The 19,703-nt window shown below is 37.4% G+C and overlaps 1 protein-coding gene across 1 annotated transcript; it reads right to left on the bottom strand.

The window, feature by feature from the left end:
* Positions 1-17,304: 17,304 nt before the first annotated feature.
* On the bottom strand, positions 17,305-19,450 carry LOC145820294 (uncharacterized). The gene is made up of 2 exons (XM_082915461.1): positions 18,684-19,450; positions 17,305-18,564 (listed from the first exon to the last, which is right to left on the bottom strand). The coding sequence occupies exons 1-2, from the start codon at positions 19,373-19,375 to the stop codon at positions 17,511-17,513; spliced, it is 1,746 nt and encodes a 581-aa protein (XP_082771587.1). The 5' UTR covers positions 19,376-19,450; the 3' UTR covers positions 17,305-17,510.
* Positions 19,451-19,703: the final 253 nt, after the last annotated feature.

Below are 19,703 nucleotides of genomic sequence, written 5' to 3'. Positions count from 1 at the left end.
CCGCTCGTGGGCATAAATGAATAAAGTCGCCGATTAGGATTTAGGGTTTTTTTATACTAAATTTGAAAAAAAATTCTGCAATGTTTAGAAAAATAAATAAATAAATACACTAACCATCCATATAAGGTTCAGGCAAAAATTACAATATGTCTATAAATTTGGTATAATTACATTGATCTCTTTTTCGTAATGTTAAAGCAATAGGAATTAATGCAAAAAAGTGTGTAGACATAAGCATAAACAAGAAATAATATATATTTTAGTGTAAATATGATGTCAATATCATTTTTTTTCATGTATAGGACTAACGAATTCTTGATGAAAAAATGGCACAATTTTAAAACCTTAAGGTAATCCAATATAATTATGCTAAATTAGTTTGATTATGCAAGCTTAATTAGTAATTTAAAAAATAATGTTTAAGCTTAATCAGTTCAATTTTCTTTTTTCTATAAACTAAAATTTGCTAAACTATAAAGTAACAAGATCATATATTATCTTTTTGAATTCTTATAATGATTTTTTTTTATATCTTAATTTATGTAAGCAATAGAGACCCCGCAAAGGCGTGGGAAAGCCTCTCTCTGAAGCGATTTCCAGCTTCTTTTTGGCTAGCTCCAAAAATATTTTCATAGTGTAGATTTAGATTTTTTTATACCTAAAAAGAAAGGTTTGAGAGCTTCTCTCCCTATTTTCTGCATGGATTTTTAGAATATCTAATATTCTGTTTATTTGGACGGAAAATAGTTTTTGAAAAATATTTTTTGTATTTTCTATTGTTTGGTATAATGAAAAACGAAAGTCAATGGAAAATATTTTCCATAGTCAATGAAAAACAAGCCTACTTGAATAGAAAATATTTTTCATTTTTAAGAAGTGAAAAACGTTTTTTGAACTAAAATTTTACCATTTTCACCTCCACCAACACACCCCTCTCACCTCCACTACTACATCACCATCACCACAGCCACCGCCACCATCATCGTCGTCACCATTGTTGTCGCCCGACCACCATCACCACTAAACATAGAAAAATGCTTTCCCAGAAAAACATTTTCAGAAAAATATTTTTCATTCGAACAAACAGAGCATAAGGTAAGACACTCTCTCTCATATCTTTCCTACTCATCAACCAATCATTTCAGTTACACATTAGTGATCTTGTAAATCATTTTTCAATTTAAAAAGTATTTAGAATGATCTAAATAAATATATTTTTAGACTTTTTATAAAAAAAAAAAAAAATACGCAAAAAAATAGACAAATAATATAATCTAAAAAAATAAAAAAATACACGTCGGTAGTGCACCCCAAACCCTCTAAATCTAAAATCAGAGTGTAACAGAGCGTGAAGCGTGGTGTTACTGAAAATTGGAGTGTTCATAGGTCGATGAGCAATGGGATCGGCGGGTTTCGGATCAAAATTCTCGGTCGATCAAGTGTTACAGTGATTCTTGGGACGAAAAAAAATCTTATCGTAACCCTAACCCTAACCCTAATTTTGTGTCTACTACGTTTGTGAGAGATGGGTATTGAGAGAGGTTAGGTTTGGGGAAGAGAGGTGGTGGTGGTAGTGGTGATGGCGTGAGGATGAAGAGTGAGGGAGACTCGGTGGCGGAGATGGTGGCGACAATTAAGGGATTGGGAGATAGGTTTATGAGGATGGTGAGGATGAAGATGGAGTTGGCGAGAGAAGTCGAGGCGATACAAAGGGACATGGAGATGAAGCGGACCGAGATGCTTCTTGAATCACATGAGCGGATTGTGGAGTTCTTTGGGAAGGCTTTATCGGAGAAGGGAAACAAAAAGGCTAAGAGAACGCCAACGCCAAAAGCTTAGATTTTGGGTTGCCATGAGAATTGCAAAGTTCATAGTTGGGAGATTCAAAGAAAAATGTTTTTTCAGGTGTTGTGGAGCTCTCTGAAGCTAGCAAACTTGGGTTCGAATAGCTGTTATATGTAAGTTGTCTTTTTTGTAAGTTTGTCTCAATTGATTTTTAGAGTAATTGAACAATTGGAACTGAATAGTTGTAGCTTGTTTTGGATGAATGTAGGTTCATTTCAAAATTGACAATCAAAGTGTTCTTTTATGCTTTTTATCCAATTGCATTAGTTCACAATGGCTACTTGATTGGAAAACAGAAAACTTGCAATTTGGTTTTGATGGCTGGTGTGGAGAAGTGGGTTGAAAATACTCTTGAATTCAGTCAGATGTCCTTGATCCTTTGATCGTTACCTAAAAAAGGGATGAACACTCTAGTCGGGGGTGCCATAATTATCATTCCGACAGATAAGTCAGTATTCTCTCTACTTTACTTCTATTTCAAGTTATGTCATTTATTCTCACATATCTACATCAGTTAACATTCCCCTCTTTTTATATTACCTCTGGGCCTGAGAGTCAGGCCCACTCTTGATCTCGCACGTAGTTACCTATTCAGCCTTCTTAGTGAGTGTTGGCTTCTGCTCGGCTCTTTATACTGCCTACTTGTTTATTCGGCCTTATGTCCTTGGTCAAGGCCGAATTACTTTAGCCGGATGTCGATCAAAGTCCTTGGCCTCTTCCTAATTGAAACTATTCGGCTCCTACAATGCTCCCTGAACATCTGACTAATACCAATTAGCCGGAATGTTTGGTTTTGCATATGGAAAGTCAAAAAATACAATGCTTGCACTACTTCCAATACCGAAGCGTCAGAATGAACACGATTTTAGAAATGATTGTAACTTCCCGCCTTTTCGTACACGTTGCTCATTTAATGCGATACACATCTGCGCTGTCTTTTTGAATATTTTTTGAATGTGTAAGGCTTTTTGGCTCGTTCACAGTATCTCTCTTCCAAGACCTCTGCAACTTCTGTCTGCTCCCCATTGTCCTCCTCTCTCTAAACTGTAAGTTCTTCTCCCTTGTATTTCGTTCTCTTTCTAGCTCCCATTTTCTTATTCGTTTCCTTTTTTAGTTAGCGTGTTTTCTATTCTGATTTAAATGGCGACACGCCTAAAAGGCCTCTTTTTGCAGACTGTATTTTCGCTTTTCGACGCCATTTCTCGATTCCAGATGACGTCCATCTGTCACTCATGGCAGACAACGTAGTTGATATGAAGAGGGCTAATGCAAGTACGATCATCTTTCCTCTCTTATTAATCGCTGAGGGCGGAGTCCGTTTCCATCTTTATCTATTTATGAGGGCCGTTCTTTGTTACTGGGGTCTAATCCCTTCTTAGCCAAATGTAAATTTTTACCGGATCATAATGAGCATAGTAGAATTAAATCATTGTCTTAGGATTAATCTAGGCATCCCTGCTATTCGGCATTGTTATGCCTTGGCGAAGTCTTCTAGTCGGCAAGGACGCTACTTTCTCAGGGCCAAGGACATTGATCACCATCTGGTGACTATGCTTGCTAGCTTTGGTAAGCGTGTCGATGATGTCATAGTCGTTGTCCGCGGTAACTGGGAATTCGGCGAAGGCGAAGATCGCCTGGATCTTGTGCCTAGACTAAAAGGCAAACCAGGTGGCCGTATAGTCCTATTTCTTTACTCATTTTTATATGCTTATTCGGCTTCTATTCCATGTACTTATCATTTTGTTTGTGCAAGCAACGATTTGAAGAAAACACTCACTTCGGCCGACGACGCCATGCTTGAGCAAGTTAAACCGCGCTCAAATTCTTTGGACAGCCATTTAAAGAACGAAAGGTGTTGGACTTTCGAGAAGATCTTGCTGATCGGCTCTACCAATTCTGTGTACTTCTTGTCCGAACATCTTGTGCATCTGCTGTTCACTTGATATTGTTTATTTGATTTGCGTGAACACTGATCGCTCGAACGATGCGAATCACGCCTTTTGTCTCGTTTAGCCCGATTTCGCGGTTCGGGGCTTCTTGACGGCACGATGTTTATTGGTTGAACGAGACTAGATGGAGCCGTCTTAATAGCTTTCTGCCCGGCTTTGACCCGTAGGGCATCGTCTTCCACCTCACAATATTCTTTAACTTTTTTCATTAATGCCCAAACTCTTTTGGGTGGCTGTATGGTCAATGAACTGCGTAGAGGACTATCAGGATATAATCCCATGTTAAAGGCAGTAATGGCCATGGAGTCATTGTAGGCATCATCCACCAGGTTGAAACATTCCCAATATCGCATTAAATACTCATGGAGGGTTTTTTCTGGTTTAATTTGCATTGCCCAGAGAGAGTCGGCTTGCTTTGGCTGAACTTCGTTGGTAATGAATCTGGCCCTGAAGGATTTTTGGAGTTCGTGAAAACTTTTTATTGATGCTGGCTCCAGGTTATAATACCATCTAACGGCCAATGACCCTAGGCTACATGGAAATATTTGACACATGAGGGCTTCGTCATCAGCATGTAACGTCATCGCTTGTTTATAATGACGAATATGGTCAATTGGATCCGATTTTTCGTCATACAAGGTGAATGGTAGAGCTTTGAACTTTTTAGGTAGCACAGCCTTTGCAATACGTCATAGGAAAGGGTCAAGCCTGTCTTCCTTATCTGAATCATCACTTTCTTTCCCTCACCCGTGCCTTACGTATGGACTCCCTTCGGATGAGCTGGATATATCGACTCGTCCCTTCTTTCTGGGCTCTTGGAATGGTGAGTTAGAGTCGCTGCCATTACCGTGTTTTCGAAGTCGACGTCGTCGATCATCCTTCTTTCCTGGGGATCGACCCCGGTCAAGGCATGCGGCCTGTTGGGATTTGGCTACCTCCAAGGCCAATTCTTTACGTAAATGCTCGTCATCAGTTGCCATATCTTTAAGGTGTTGCTCATTTCATTTCGCTTGATCCATGATCGTTTGCATAGTCTCCTACATTGAGGTTAAGGGCGAGGTTTGAGCTAGCGAGTCGAAATTCAGGGCCCTTCTCGCGGTGATATTCTCCATCCAAGCGTGTTTCTTGGAGTAACATCATCTCTTGGTGTAACATCGTTAGCAACGAGTGAAGGATCATCTGTTATGCCTACCATGAGCATGCTTGAGTATTCCCACAGATGGCGCCAATTGTGGAGAAGTGGGTTGGAAATACTCCTGAATTCAATCAGACGTCCTTGATCCTCTGATCGTTACCTAAAAAAGGGATGAACACTCCGATCGGGGGTGCCGGAATTAGCATTCTAATAGACAAGTCAGTATTCTCTCTAGTTTATTTCTATTTCAAGTTATGTCATCTATTCTCACATACCTGCTTTAGTTGACATTCCCCCATTTTTATATTACCTCGGGTCTGAGGGTCAGGCCCATTCTTGATCTCGTACGTAGTTACCTATTCGGCCTTCTTATTGAGTGTTGGCTCCTGTTCGGCTCTTTTTTCTGCCGACTCATTTATTTGGCCTTATGTCCTTGGTCAAGGCTGAATTATTTTAGTCGGATGTCAATCAAAGTCCTTGGCCTCTTCCTAATTGAAATTATTCGGCCCCCATAGCTGGAAATTGATTTGATGTCCATTGTTTTGGTACTTAGTTTGCTAGTATAACTGGAGTTGGGAGATAGAGATTGGGATACAGTATAGGAATTGAAATGGAAGATGTGATACTAAATATTAGTTGTGTGGTAGAGGAATGCTTACTAAGAAAGATGTTTCGATGGTTGTTGGCCATTTCAAAAGCATTTGAAGTCGATTATTATATCTAAATGCAACAAAATGTTGGGTGCTTGTTTTTTAAATTCTAGAAAAATATTTCTTGTTATAAATAAATTACATTTTCTTTTAAAAGAATTTTAAGAGGTTTTTCCCAAGTATTTTCTTGGGGTGCCAAAATGTTTTCCCCAAATATTTTGCCAGTGTTTGGATCATGGGTTTTGATAGGGATTTGGAAAGGAAAAGGTAAAAAGTGTGGACAATGTGAGTGAAATATAATCAAATGGAGCCAGGCCAGTATGTCAAAAAGCCATCATATTTCCTTGATAGATAATAGAGATGAGCTGTCATCTACTTATGATTGAGATGATACTTTAGTAAATGGAATATTACGTATAACGGTTTTCCTACTACTTGTGTGATTATATATACATATATCATTGCCTGGTGGTGGTAATTAGAATTTAGAAGTATGGAATCATTACTTTGTATTTTATAGATTGTATTCCAAATTCCAATTAAACTTAGATTATGTAAGTTTTGTTGGTTGCTCTAACCTTTGAGATTTTTGTTTTTGCTTAGTGTGTTTGTATTATTGGGTGAAATTTTAGAAAGGGGTTGAAAAGGTTTTATTTTGGGTCTCTAGGGTTTGTTGTGCATGGCAGAAAGGCAAGTACATGAATATTTCATTTGATGCTATAATTTAGTAGACTTGAAGCTGATAATTTCCTTATGTTTGTCAGTCATATCCTTTCATTAAATGATATTTGGGTGATATGCTTCATTTCAATTGTGAAAAAAGGTTGTCCATTCTTACTGAATATTTCAGTTCATCTGAGAGTGAAGCTTTAGTTGCAAAAGTTTGTTTTGCAACTTCCTTTACCTTTTGTGGTTATGACCTCAAGACTGAGATATCAATCCATTTTAGTTTGTCAAGTTGGCTTGTTGAATTTCCATGTTTAGTTTAGTCCATTTGTGTTAGCATAGAACAAGTCAAAGTTTGGAATTGGTTGTGCAAGTAAAAGGTTGTGAATTTCTTTAGGAATTGCATACATATGGACACTTTGGTGTTTCCCAGTATACTCTTATTCAAGCATAAGAGTGATGTGATTTTTATGTAATTTGTTGGTATGTCACTTTTGTTTTACATTTGTCTTCAATGAATACTTCAAGGAAATGTCACGACCCAAACCCGCCCCTATAGGTTTAGCGTCGTAACCGGCCAGTAATCCTTGGATTATCAAAGGCCTTCTTGTACAATAAGAATAATCAGGGCTTGCGAAAGCAATAAACAAAAACACTAATAGTCCAATGAGCTGTGCATCTATTTGAACAAATAATTACATGCAAAAACGTTAATTTACCCACTTACATTACATAACGTATGGCATAATAGCTTATACAAAACATATGTACAGGTCAAAAGTTTATAACATGACCGAAAGCTTGCTAACGGCCCTCCAGGCCTAGCCCTAACTTAGAGGCACCCAAAACACTTGGTAGTCTTCAAAACGGTGGCTCGGTTCAAGACTCCGCCTATGCTTGACTTCCAGAACGCTCACCTATACATCTACATAAAATAGTGAGTTAAAACCCAGTGAATAACATTAAATTAAAGGGGTTAGTGAACGAATTCCAAATATATCATATCCGTAAAACAAATCATGACACAATCATTCATATCAGTCTCATATTAGAATATAACATAATGCTACATCTCACAGAACATATCACATATCGTCTTCCGACTAGAGTAATCAGTTTCGAATACTGATTAAATACATATCACCACAATGAAACGGCTAACGAGATCTCGTATCACATATATGTCATGGACCCTCATTTATATGTCGTCCCCCATGACTTAGGACTATCTGCGGATGCCATAATAGATTCGCAAATAGGACATTCGTTCACATGATCAAAATAACATTTCAGAAATTATAATTTAGCGATAACAGTTAAAACATAAGTCATATCAATATATCTTTACAAAAATGTTACTCACAGTGGGCTTTCAGAATGGTTGGTCAAGCAGTTCTCGACTGGTGACCTACAATCACAAATATGCATAGCACGATACACAATCATCTTAAACATATTTAGTTCACTTAAGTTTTTAAATATAGATTACTAGAATTATGAATTAATTAGATTAGTAATTTCCTTTAATCTCTAATTAAAACATGTTTAGCCATGTGTTAGCCAAACTAATTAAATATAAATAATCTAATCATAAATCAATCCTTATTAAGTTCACTAATTACACAATCAAGCCTAAATTAGGCTTATACACATTAAATTACAGTTATTCAATCATGTTTAAATTACTGAATCAGAAACTCATAAATATGTACATTTTGCAATTTCAACTCTATTTTCAAGCAAATCAAGGCCCAATTAATTAATCTTCACATTTACCTCCATAATCTTAAGCTTAACTCAATTTCAATTGAATTTAATTAATTCTCAATTAAGGCTTAATTTGACTACATCTAATTTTATGCACCTAAATCAAATTTTTAGTTGAATTCTTATAAGGCTCTAAATATCAAATCAAACCCATTCTTCCATTTTTGAAACTCAATTGCATGAAACATCCATTTTCTTGAACCCAAGCTCTAATTCATGCTTAATATCTCCTTAAACTCCATGAATTATGTTTGAAAATAAGTTTAGAATCATTGTTCGCTTGAAAATATGTCATGCATGTAAGGATTTTGAGCTAATTCATTCAATTCTTCCATATGGATTACCTTACTTGTTGAACTATGAGAACTCAAGGCACTCTCCTACCTAAGTTCTTTTTTTCCTCCTCTTGGTGTTCTTTTCTTTCCTCTCTTCTACTCTTTGAACTCTCCAGCACAATCTCTCCCTCTCTCTCTATGTGTATAACTTGTATGACACCCAACAAGACCCACTAACCTCTCCTTTTCTTTTCTATTCAATTTATGGCCACACACTAATCCTTTTGATTTTAACTATTTTGGGTTTAATTAAAAAAAAGTTAGGAATTATATGAATTCACTCAAATTAATTCAATCCTCATCCTTATAATCTTAATTACACTAAATTAAATTATACTAATGTGTATTAAGCTCTAATTCCTATTTAATTATTTAATTCCAACTTATTAAAATTAGAGAATCAGACGGAATCAATTTTTAATTAAACTTCCCAAATAACTCTAAAAATTCCAATTAACATATCCTTGTACTCAATTTTGATTTCTGAACCCATTTATGTCGTCAATTTCAGTTTCAAAGCCGAGCTCACAACGGATAGTTTCTCAATTTAAATCGATATTTACAACGAATCAAATTTGATAATTTACAATTAATCACTTGGTACATGTCATAATTAAAATTCAATACATAATTAATCACTTATAATTACGATTAACATTTTGGAGTCATTGCAGGAAATGTGAGACTGGATATTGATATTGTCAGTGTGGTGGATATACTGTGTTTACACCCTTTGTACCCCACTCTGCTTGGGATTCATTAGTCCCTCATATGGAGCATATCGTGTTTGAGTGGATTATTAGTTAGTATTTCAATTTTCTTTGCCAAACATGGGATTATGCATTCTGTTGGATTATTAATCCAATCCTAACACCATATCCGCCTAAACAAACATGGACTAAATGTATTGTTGCTAGTGACTGAGGGATTTATAAAAGAAACCTAATCTGAAAAATGTCAAAATTGATGGATTATCATTAATGGCAAATAATGTCAACATTTAAGAAATCTTGTTTAGGTCTTTCTAAGAACTAGCGAGTGGCACACGTAAGAATAAAGGAAAATAACAACGAAAATAGTACTATATTGTCTACTTAGCTTAAGTGGTACGAGTCCTTCTACCTTAAACCTATGGTCATGGGTTCAAGAATTGCACACCTCTTTGGGTAACTTTTTTTTAAAAAATAAAAAGCACTGCTATGTGACATAAGGAGAGCAAAGGCTTCACCACTTCAACTAAGGCCTTCACTTAATAATAGTATAGATGTTTGGGTTTTTGGGATACAGAACTCAGTGATCATGAGAAACTGACAGTCTTGAGACTATGTTCGGATCAGATGATAAGAATAAAAGGAAAAGAATAGGAATCTCATTTTTAGGATTCCTTTGTCAATGAAATTGAGGAGTTTGGATTATTTGGGAATGTTCTATGAGAAAGAATGATGTGTTAGGGTGGGGGGTGGGGAATAAGACATGGTCACACCGTCATAAACCACAGTTGATGTCTACGATAGCCCACTCTATCAACATTGACCAAAGGGTAAATTACATTGGCACCCCTTGAATTTCTTTGAAATCACAATGGCACCCCTCTTATTCTATGAAATCACGTCGCCACCCCTTGTCAGTTAACACAGTTAACTGAAATGGCAAAATTCCTATAATGCCCTTTATTTATTTAGTTAAATTTTATATAGAATTGATGAGAGAGAAGAGAAGATGAGAGAAAAAAATAAGAGAAGGGAAGACAATGTTATTGTCTACCATTATTGGCCAATGTCGAAGACCACCACCTTTGTAACTTCTTCCATCCAGTCCTCATTTGTCAACTCATTGTTGGTTAATTGATCTCCTATAGCCTGTAGGAGCGCAGTCAAAGAGAGGAGATGAGCCAGAGCCAGAGCCAGCCCCATGTCATGAATGTAGACAAGATAATAGATGATTGTTCTCTCTTCGTCCATTTTTTGTATTGTGTGTGTGTGTATGTGTGTGTGTGTGTGTGTGTGTGTGTGTGTGTGAGAGAGAGAGAGAGAGAGAGAGAGAGAGAGAGAGAGAGAGAGAGAATGGAAGGGATGAGAAGCAATGTATGTGGGGATTGCTTGTGGAAGAGGATTTGGAATAGTGATTGATTATATATGGAGGGGATGAGACGCAAAGTATGAGGGGATTGATTTTGGGTTTGTAGTGGTCATAAGGGGGTAATGGTAAAGGCCCTAAGATTGCAACCAAGTGGAGAAGGGTTGTGTGCAGAGGGTATTAAGGTTATAACTGTTACAGATGTATATACATATATTTTGTGTGTTTATAAAAATGTATCTATTGAAGCTAGATGTTGTAGAATAAAATTCTCTTTAATTATTGAAGCTTTGATATGCGTACATATATTTGTTTTAGTTTAAAGCTCTTTAATTGTTGAAACTCTCATTAATTGTTGAAATTAGATTTTGCCTTTTGTAGAATGGAATTGGATGGTTGGTTGTTGCTAATTACGAATGCAGTGATTGGAGTTGTTTTGTTGTTGGGTTTTCATGCTTACTGTATATTCATATACACTTAAGCTTGCTGTGTTTGAAGCTCTATAAATTCATAGAGCTTTTGTATCAGACAGGTTTAGACAAAAATCATGACATTCTTCTTGCCATTCCCATCCTCTGCCTCTGTTTGAAACCTTCCTCCTTTTCTCCCCCCTTCTCTCTCTCTCTCTCTCTGAAACCCCTTTGCCTTCTACAAAATTTATGTATCTGTAGACGTCCCCGAACGCCCCGGGAGGAACGAGTCCCCCGCCGTTCTGTTCATTTGGGGTCACTACAGCTCAGGACTCTAAAATTGTCACGGTTCTAAATCTGAACCAAAGAGTCCAAATCCGGCAAATCGTTTTGAGAAAACAGATTTTTAGAAAAGAAGTACCAAACATGGACTGCTTTGCCAGATACAGAGTCGCCACCTAAATATTTTATTTTGGAAAATTTAGGAAACCCTGACTCGTTGCCTAAGGCCACGTGTCCGTCATCACCAAAGTTGCCTCGGCTCGGGAACTTGGGTACGATTGGGGAAAGTCACTTCGTGAGCACCCCCGCTCGCCCGATCAAAGATCGGCCTCTACTAACCATGATATCTATTTTTGAAAACATTATGCGTTCTTATTCCGGTTATTAGCCTAGATTTACTATGTGATGCGCACAGCATACAAGTATAGACTGGATCGCCTGAATTGGAACAAAACATTTCATGTTTATTTGTTTGAAAATGGTTTGATGGTGCTACTCGCAAGTAGGCTAAGACGTGGATTTGCCACCCTCAGGTGGGCTTAGAAAACATGATTTTGCCACTATCTAGTGGGCTTAAAACAAACATTTGATGAATTGTTCCAATCCAAATAACCTAACCTTCACCCACAGGCATTCAGGCAGTTATATCACATAAGCATATAGCCTCATGGTAAGCATGCTATTCATGGCAGTCACTCACACGCATACAAGGATGCTAAAGCATAAAACTCACCGAGTACTCCAAGCCAAAACAGAAACTACATTAGAAATCATGCATGACCCTAAGTATACAGAAATGCCTAATGCAACACATGCAAAAATGCAAACTATAGCAGGCTCGGCTATTCTAAACATGGCATATGGAATGCTACAGCTAACATGTATTCAACTTGGAATTGAAATACAAATGCAGTTAGTATGATGCGCCGAGCCCGGTGCATGCAAAACAGATGAATGAATGCAAACATGCTATCATACTGTATGCTAATTGAAATATGCTCTAATCTAACCATCATAAGCAGGTAAATAAAAGGGAAGAAAGACGTGGGGTTGGAAGACATACATCACACTCACGCACACTTATTACAACATTGCCCTCGCGCAGAGGGTCCGAATGAATAGTACAGTCCAAATAATACAGTTCGAATATAAACAAATTCCTAATTAATTTACAAATTAACTAAGAAAATAATAAACTGGCATGCAAGCCAGGGACTGCCTTGACTCTGATGAATGATGCGTGTCTGGGCTGCCTTGCGCGGAAATCCACTGGGATGCCCCGATTAGCCTCTGTTTTGTAATTTTTCTTGGGAAGCGTGCCAAGCTCCAGAGGGTTGCTGATTCTTGATTTGCTGCAACAGAGAGCGGAAAAGGGGCATAGCAATGTATTTTCACAAATGTATGCATGCCTCGATCCTCGTGCCACCAATCACGCATATCGATGCATGATGGCCGATGAGTCGAATTGCACAATTCAATATAGGATGAATGCACATGAAAACACAACTAAAAGCTAACTCCATTATGGATAATCCGGAGTGTCGGTGACTAGGGAATTGAGACACGTTCCGTCACTCAGAGTACGAAACGTACCTCGTTTCCTGTGCTCGGGCTAACTCCTATCCCAAGCACAATGCAATACGCATGATATGCATGAAATGTAACTAAGATACAACCTAGCATGCACAATGCTATGAAATGGCATACACGATGCACGAGGTAACATGGCATACACAATGCTCTAATATACAACCTAGCATACGCAATGTTATGAAATAAAATGGCATACACAATGCACAATAGACTTACACCAACATGAGTGGGCCTCAGCCACACTCACATAAGAAGCCATAAGATGAAAATGAGACAACTCGAAGTGCGTGCACGCGTGCACGCAAACCGAGGACCGAACCTACAGTACGGAATGCCACTCTAACACGACATGGAAAAACATGGAATATGGCATATGATCATGCAATTTTCAGAGGCAAAATGAGATACAAAACAGCCCCGAATCATGGCAAAATGATACCCGATGCATGGAACGAGTCCCGAAACATGAATTTTGGTGCATGAAATGGCCTATAGCTATGCAATGCATGCATAATTTGAACATGAAGTATGAATACAGAAGCTAGGCAGCCCCAAAACAAGCATGTTTACAGTTTAAAGCATGGCCAAACAGGGATCACAAATGAGGCTAGATTAGCATACAAAAATGGGGCCAAGAGAGGGGTAATGAAGCAACTCACAAATTCTGGCCCCAAACAGAGAAGGGGCCTTCTACAATATTGAAGAGGGGCCAAAAATATGATGTATTACAGTTTACGACAAACCCCAAAAACAGATACAAGTATGCTCAAAATGCTATGCAAAATAATGGCACCAAGAGAGCTATAACATGAAGTATAAAAAGGATGTCCCAAAAAGCCATAGACCCTTAATGAAACATGAAGAGAGGGTCAAAATGGGGCCATTTTCAGTTCGGACCAAGGTCCAAAAACAGAGACACAATAGGCTAATAAATCATGCAAAAATGGGGACCAAAGAGGGGGATAATGACAAGTGGCACATGGAGGTCCCAAACAGTGATGAGCCCTTCTTCAATGTTGAAGAAGGGATCAAAATAAGCCTACTTACAGTTCATAACATGCTTCAAAACAGATTGTATACAAGCCTAAAATACTACGCAAGAAATAGGCATACAAGAGGGATAATGAAGCAAGTGCAAGATGGGGATCTCAAATGACAAAAGTCCCTTAATAAAACATGAAATAGAGCTCAAACAAATACTACTTTCAGTTATGGCCGGAGCTCAGATATACAAGAAAGAGAGGCTAAGAAATGTTGCAAAAAAATGAGCTAGAAAGAGGGAAATGGTAACTCACCCTTGTAGACCAATCTTTAGCAACTTCTTGGACCAAATTTGCTGCCTCCTAGCCTCTGAGAAGATCTCCAAGCTTCTGGAAACGGAAGTGGTGGTGTGGTGCTAGGTGATGGTGTGTAAAAATGGTTAAGAACTTAAGGGGTTTTGAGGTTTAGAGTAGAGAGAGAGAGAAATTTAATGTGAGAGGCTTATACAAAAATCTTCTAACCCTCAAAACACAGCTGGGAGCTGCTGGTTTTATAAGCAAAAGAGGGGGAAAAATGGGGGGGAAATTGAAATTCAAATTTCCCTCCAAAAAGGCCAAAAAGTGGGATATAAAGGCAAGTGGTAGCTTCTGGACCCAAATGGCCGAGAGCCCTTCAAAAAATTTGAAGAGGGACTCAAAACAAGACACTTTGTACTTTATGACTAAGTCCGAAACAGCTCACAAGTAAGCCTAAAATACCGTGCAAAAATAGGCCTAAAAGAGCGTTAAAGAAGCAAGTGATAGGAGGAGATCTCAAACAGCAAAAGGTCCTTAATCAAACATGAAAAGGACCTCAAAATATGACTATCTCAAGTTTGGGTCGGAGCCCAAAAATGCAGAATGAAGGTTCGGGAGCCAAAACACGCAGTTCGGGGCCCCAAAAATGGGCCGTTAGGCACCGGAAGTGGTGTCCGACCAGTGTCCCTCAAAAGGGAGTAGATAAGATGCATGCCAAAAACTAGAGCAAACGGAGGTGGTTAAGCGGTCCCGAACCGAGGCACACAGCCAATGGCTCCGAAAAACTAAAAACCGGACTCCAAACGGGCAAAATGGCCTACGATCACGAAACGTAGCCTACGGCCACTGAGAGATGGTCTACGAGACCTCTCCCTCCCTTTGGGAAGAGAAAACAGAGAAAACGGAGCCTGGTTCGCAAACCGAGGTAAAGCACAAAAGAGTCCGAAAGTCCGGAGGCAAGGCTCGCAGCTGAGACTCTAAAACTTCTGAACGAGCACAATATGCAATATCACCGAGCGCTCAACTGGTGACGTCTGAGTCTTAAGGTCGGTCAAAAATGGGGTGTCTACAGTATCGTAGTTGTTTAATTTGATGGTGGGTTTTGCCATGTTGGTGATTTGTATATATAAATATAGATATATATGAAGTTTTGTGGTTGTGGTTGTGATTTGATGTTGGGTTTTGTAATGGTGGTGATGGGTAAGGTGAGACAAAGTAAGGTTAGGGATTGGAAGAGAAGCTATAAGGGATGAGAGGGTAATTTTGGCATTTCAAATCTTTCTTTTGTGGAAGTCATCATTTTCTGTTTGGTTGACTGACGGTTTACTATTAAATGGACTTAACTATTATACATATTTTAAAAGGAAGGGAGGGCAGTGAGATTTTCGTGATAAAGGGGTGTTAGTGTGATTTTAGAGAAATAGAAGGGGTGCCAGTGTAATTTACCCTTGACCCAATGGTAGCCCTTTCCTTTCTAGTTTTGACACCTTGGTAGGTATGTTAATCCGGGCAACCTATTAGTCGTCCCCTTCACGGCTCGAACCGCAACGCTGCACCCATCTGATCCCATACTCACATAGGTGTGTCATATTCCATACTCGGCATAATGGCTGACTTTGATACTAAATGATACAAACTCCTATGTAGGGTGCATGCTTGAAAGACTTCTAAGTTATATGGATGGGATTGGTGTAACTAATTTCACGCTTCCACAGTGCTCATCTAAATATTTTTAAATTTGGACTATGACTTTACACATTACTTGTATTTCTATGTGGATAGAAGCTTTTGTGTGAAGTTTTCAAAAGGAAGTGAATGATATAACTAATGGAAATGGTTATATATCATGGATAGGAAGAAGCAGATCATGATAAAAACCCCAGTGATCAACAATGAACATAGCACTAATAAGATGAATATGAATTATATCATAGAGATCAATCGATCACTAGGGGAGAGAAGTTATCAAAATCTGTTTCATACACAAAATCAAACCATCATTTCAAGTCCTAAATAAATAAATTGAAGTACTCAAGTACGGCTAATTTTGCTCCGAATGCAGTTTTCTTTACTGTTGCCTCACACGCTCTAAGAGTTTCCATTTTTGCTGAATCCCAAGGGATTTTTGAAGTGCGAGGATGAACAATTACACTCGTGTGCTGCAAAGTGTTCTCTAGTAAGTATGTGACAAGTTCAAGCCCAGCTTGATTTCCAGAAAACTCAACTAAATTTATGTCTCAAGGCACTGATAATGCAAACTGTGGTGGTGTTTTGATTCCGGAGAGAAGTTGGGGTCAATTGTGGAGTTTAAATTTTGCTGTAGAATAGAGGCAAATGGTTCATGTCTATAATATTTGGGTTTCTTTGTGAGACTCTTTTATACATTTCATTATCAACAATGCTCATTGCATAGCTAACTACCTGCCAACAATTATCAATCAAGCTAATTAACAACAATAAATTGAAAAAAAAGATAAAATTAACCTAAACAAGTAACTAAGGCATTATGCTAAGAGTTTGGACACAGCGACATGAAAATTTTATATTGTTTTTCTTTTATCATTGATTTCAAATTACTTTTTCAAATTTGTAATGTGTGTGTTTCCAGCGTGTCTTTAAAGCGTATCTAAGTCTAGAAATTTTTTAAAAATAAAACATATTTAGATAAGTGCCCAGCAAGTGTTGAGTGGAGCAAGAGACTAAGAGGGGCACGTGCCTCTCCTCAACTTTGAGAAAATTATATTTTTAGCTCAAATTTTGAAAACATTTTATATGTGTGCATTTTTATTTTTTTGTGAACATTTTAAATATTTTAAGGATTTTTTTTATATACTTTTAAACCCATTTAATTTAGATACACTTGAAAAATAAACTATTAGTGAAAAAAAAAAAAGAAAATCTTTTAAAAGAACACGAAATACTAAAACATACAAAAAAATATATATATATATATATTTTTTTTTTATTCAGTATGCTGTATCTATGTTTGCATTTAAAAAATAAAAAATTTACTTAAAGTATTAAAAAAAATTACAAAAAAAAGAAAACACACACAAAAAAAAAAAAAAAAAAAACCTTGAAAACTAAAGTCAAAACCAAACAGAGTATTTCTTAATGACCCAACCAATGTAAGAGTGGAATTGAACTAACCACCACCTATAATGATCTAATATTAGCCATTGGCATCTAAAAGCTTGAAGGTAATTTTATTTAAACATTTAAAAGCATGAATAATCATATTGAAATTTTTTTCAATTATAATTTGGAGGATTTGAGGAGAGAGAGAGAAAGAAAAAAAAAAAGAGAGAGAGAGAAATAATTGATAAGATTTGAATTCTAAATTATATTTGGTTAAGTAGATAAATGAAAAAAGAAATGAACCAAGTGCACTCAAAATAGAAAAAGTGAAATTACATTTTCCTCTCACTTTTTTTTTTTTTTTTTTTTTCCAACAAAAAATAAGATTACATTTTCTTTCCCTTTTCATTTTCTCATCAAATTTTCGAAACAAACACACTTAAGATATTATGGATGAGGACAATGTGGATGGAGCATAATGTTACACTGCTCACATTTGAAGCCTACTATACTTGCAAAGCTTTGTTCTTCATAAGACAGGGAATCGATATGCTTGTGACAGTAGGCACAGTTAAAGCTCTTGTCTGTCATTGGAACATAGATGAGACGGTGTGGGTGACTGTCAAAGTTATAAGTGCTTCCCCACTTGATATTTTGAACTTCCTTTCTCTCCGTACAAATGCATTTGGCACAAGCAGACTGATCGCAATCAATGCAGTGATAGAACCACCAGGTGGGGTCTATTTCTTCCTCGCAAAATTCACAGATATACTCATCGGGTCCATCCTTAATGGGTGCACAAATTAGGGTGAAGGGATGATGTTCATCATACCTATGCTTAATTGTATCTGGTAGCAGAGCACATGTGTAATGTAAGTTGAAATTGCAAATGTCACATCCAAATGCAAACATCCAAACCCTTCGAGGACATGCAGCACAACCTGCGGTGACACAATCTTTCTTTAGGAAGAGGGGATGCTCATGAACTTTATGAATGATGGCTTTGGGTAGGAAAGCACACTTAACATCGAGGCAGTAATCGTCATAATAATCTGAACATTCATCGATACATTTTATGGCAAATCCACTGCAATAATATTTGCAGCCACTGCAAAAGAACAATCCTCTAGGTTCAGGGGGCTTTTTGAGGAGGATGAGCTGGTGTGGGTGACACGGATGCTCCAGCTCATTTGGTAGCTCGGCACACCATTTGTGGAGAAAGAAATCACATAGACCACAACTGTAAAATGGAGCCGAAATTTTTCTCACACAAGCATTGCATATTTTGTTCTCATAGCACAAATTGTTGTCTCCTTGCACATCGAAAAGGATTAATGGATGATGATGACTAAAATGGTTGAGCTCTGCTTCTCTCTTGTTGTCTCCCATGCTGATTTGCTTCAAAAATAGGTCAATTAAACTAATTGAGTCATCAGCCATTGGCAAGTGAATCAAATTGGCCTCGTCAATATTCTCAACCTCGATTGCACTTTCTCTTTCCCTAAATCCACAAAATATCAATAGAAAACACATCAAATGAGGAGAAAAGCATGGTCAATAAACTTTTTCTTGTCAAAAGGGAAAATAAAAATCGAGATCAGGGTAAATGCGAAAGCTTACTTTGTCTTTGTTGAGCACTTGACATGAATGCAATAGTGGCATCCCATACAAACATATAACCAAAACTTTTCTCCGTACATTGGATTTGGGCCTTCCACCATTGAATTTTTGCAAATCTTGCACGTGTACAGATTAAATTGGGGATGATATTCATGAGTAGGATACATGAGGGTGAGAGGGTGAATGTGAGTGTGGTGTTTGAAGGTGGGTGTTAATGAAGCACAGTCCTTATGGATCCAGAAACTGCATGTGTCACACATATAAGACATGTCTTCACGCTTTGTGCCACAAGCATGACATTGGAAGGAGGCCAAGCTGGACATAAGGCTTAATGGGTGTTCGTGACTTTCATGTTTAAGCTTCGGTGCTCTCAAAGCACAACATATGTCGAGGTTGAAATTGCAGATGGAACAACAATATATGAATTCTGGCAACCATGTATAACAGCCGTCACATCTGAATATACCAGGCACTGCATGGCGGAGGGTAAGCGGGTGCTCAGGGTGCATTGGGTGATTCATCTCCTCTGGAAATTCAGCACAAAATTTGTGCAAAAAATATGAACAATTTTTGCAACTGAATGCAGAACCAGAGATGTTTTCCCTACACCCCTCGCAGACAATTGCCCCACCATCGTCGTTCACTTCACCGAGGATCAACGGATGTTCATGGCTAAAATGTTGAAGCTCCATTTCTCTCTCACTACAATGTGGGTTTGTGTCTGCGTTTTTTTTTTTTTTAACGGAAGTTCGTGTCTGTGTTTGATGATGTTAAGTTCAAACCGCAACAACAGCTTATAATAAGAATAAAATATTGCACAAGTTCCCACAGCAACAAAAACTTATAATAAGAAATTAGTTTGAGTTTTTTGTATTAAATTTTTTAAAAATTAAATTTTTTGATTTTTGTGTTTTTTTATTTTTAGTGAATATTTTTAAAATTTTAAATATTTTTTATTTTTTTAGATGTACCTTACTTAGATATATCTAAAAGTAAAAAATTAATAAATACATAAAAATA

This window comes from Camellia sinensis, chromosome 2 (assembly GCF_055761805.1).
Source record: "Camellia sinensis isolate YWXY chromosome 2, ASM5576180v1, whole genome shotgun sequence".
NCBI classification, from domain to species: domain Eukaryota; kingdom Viridiplantae; phylum Streptophyta; class Magnoliopsida; order Ericales; family Theaceae; genus Camellia; species Camellia sinensis.
This window is presented reverse-complemented; position numbering and strand designations above follow the sequence as displayed.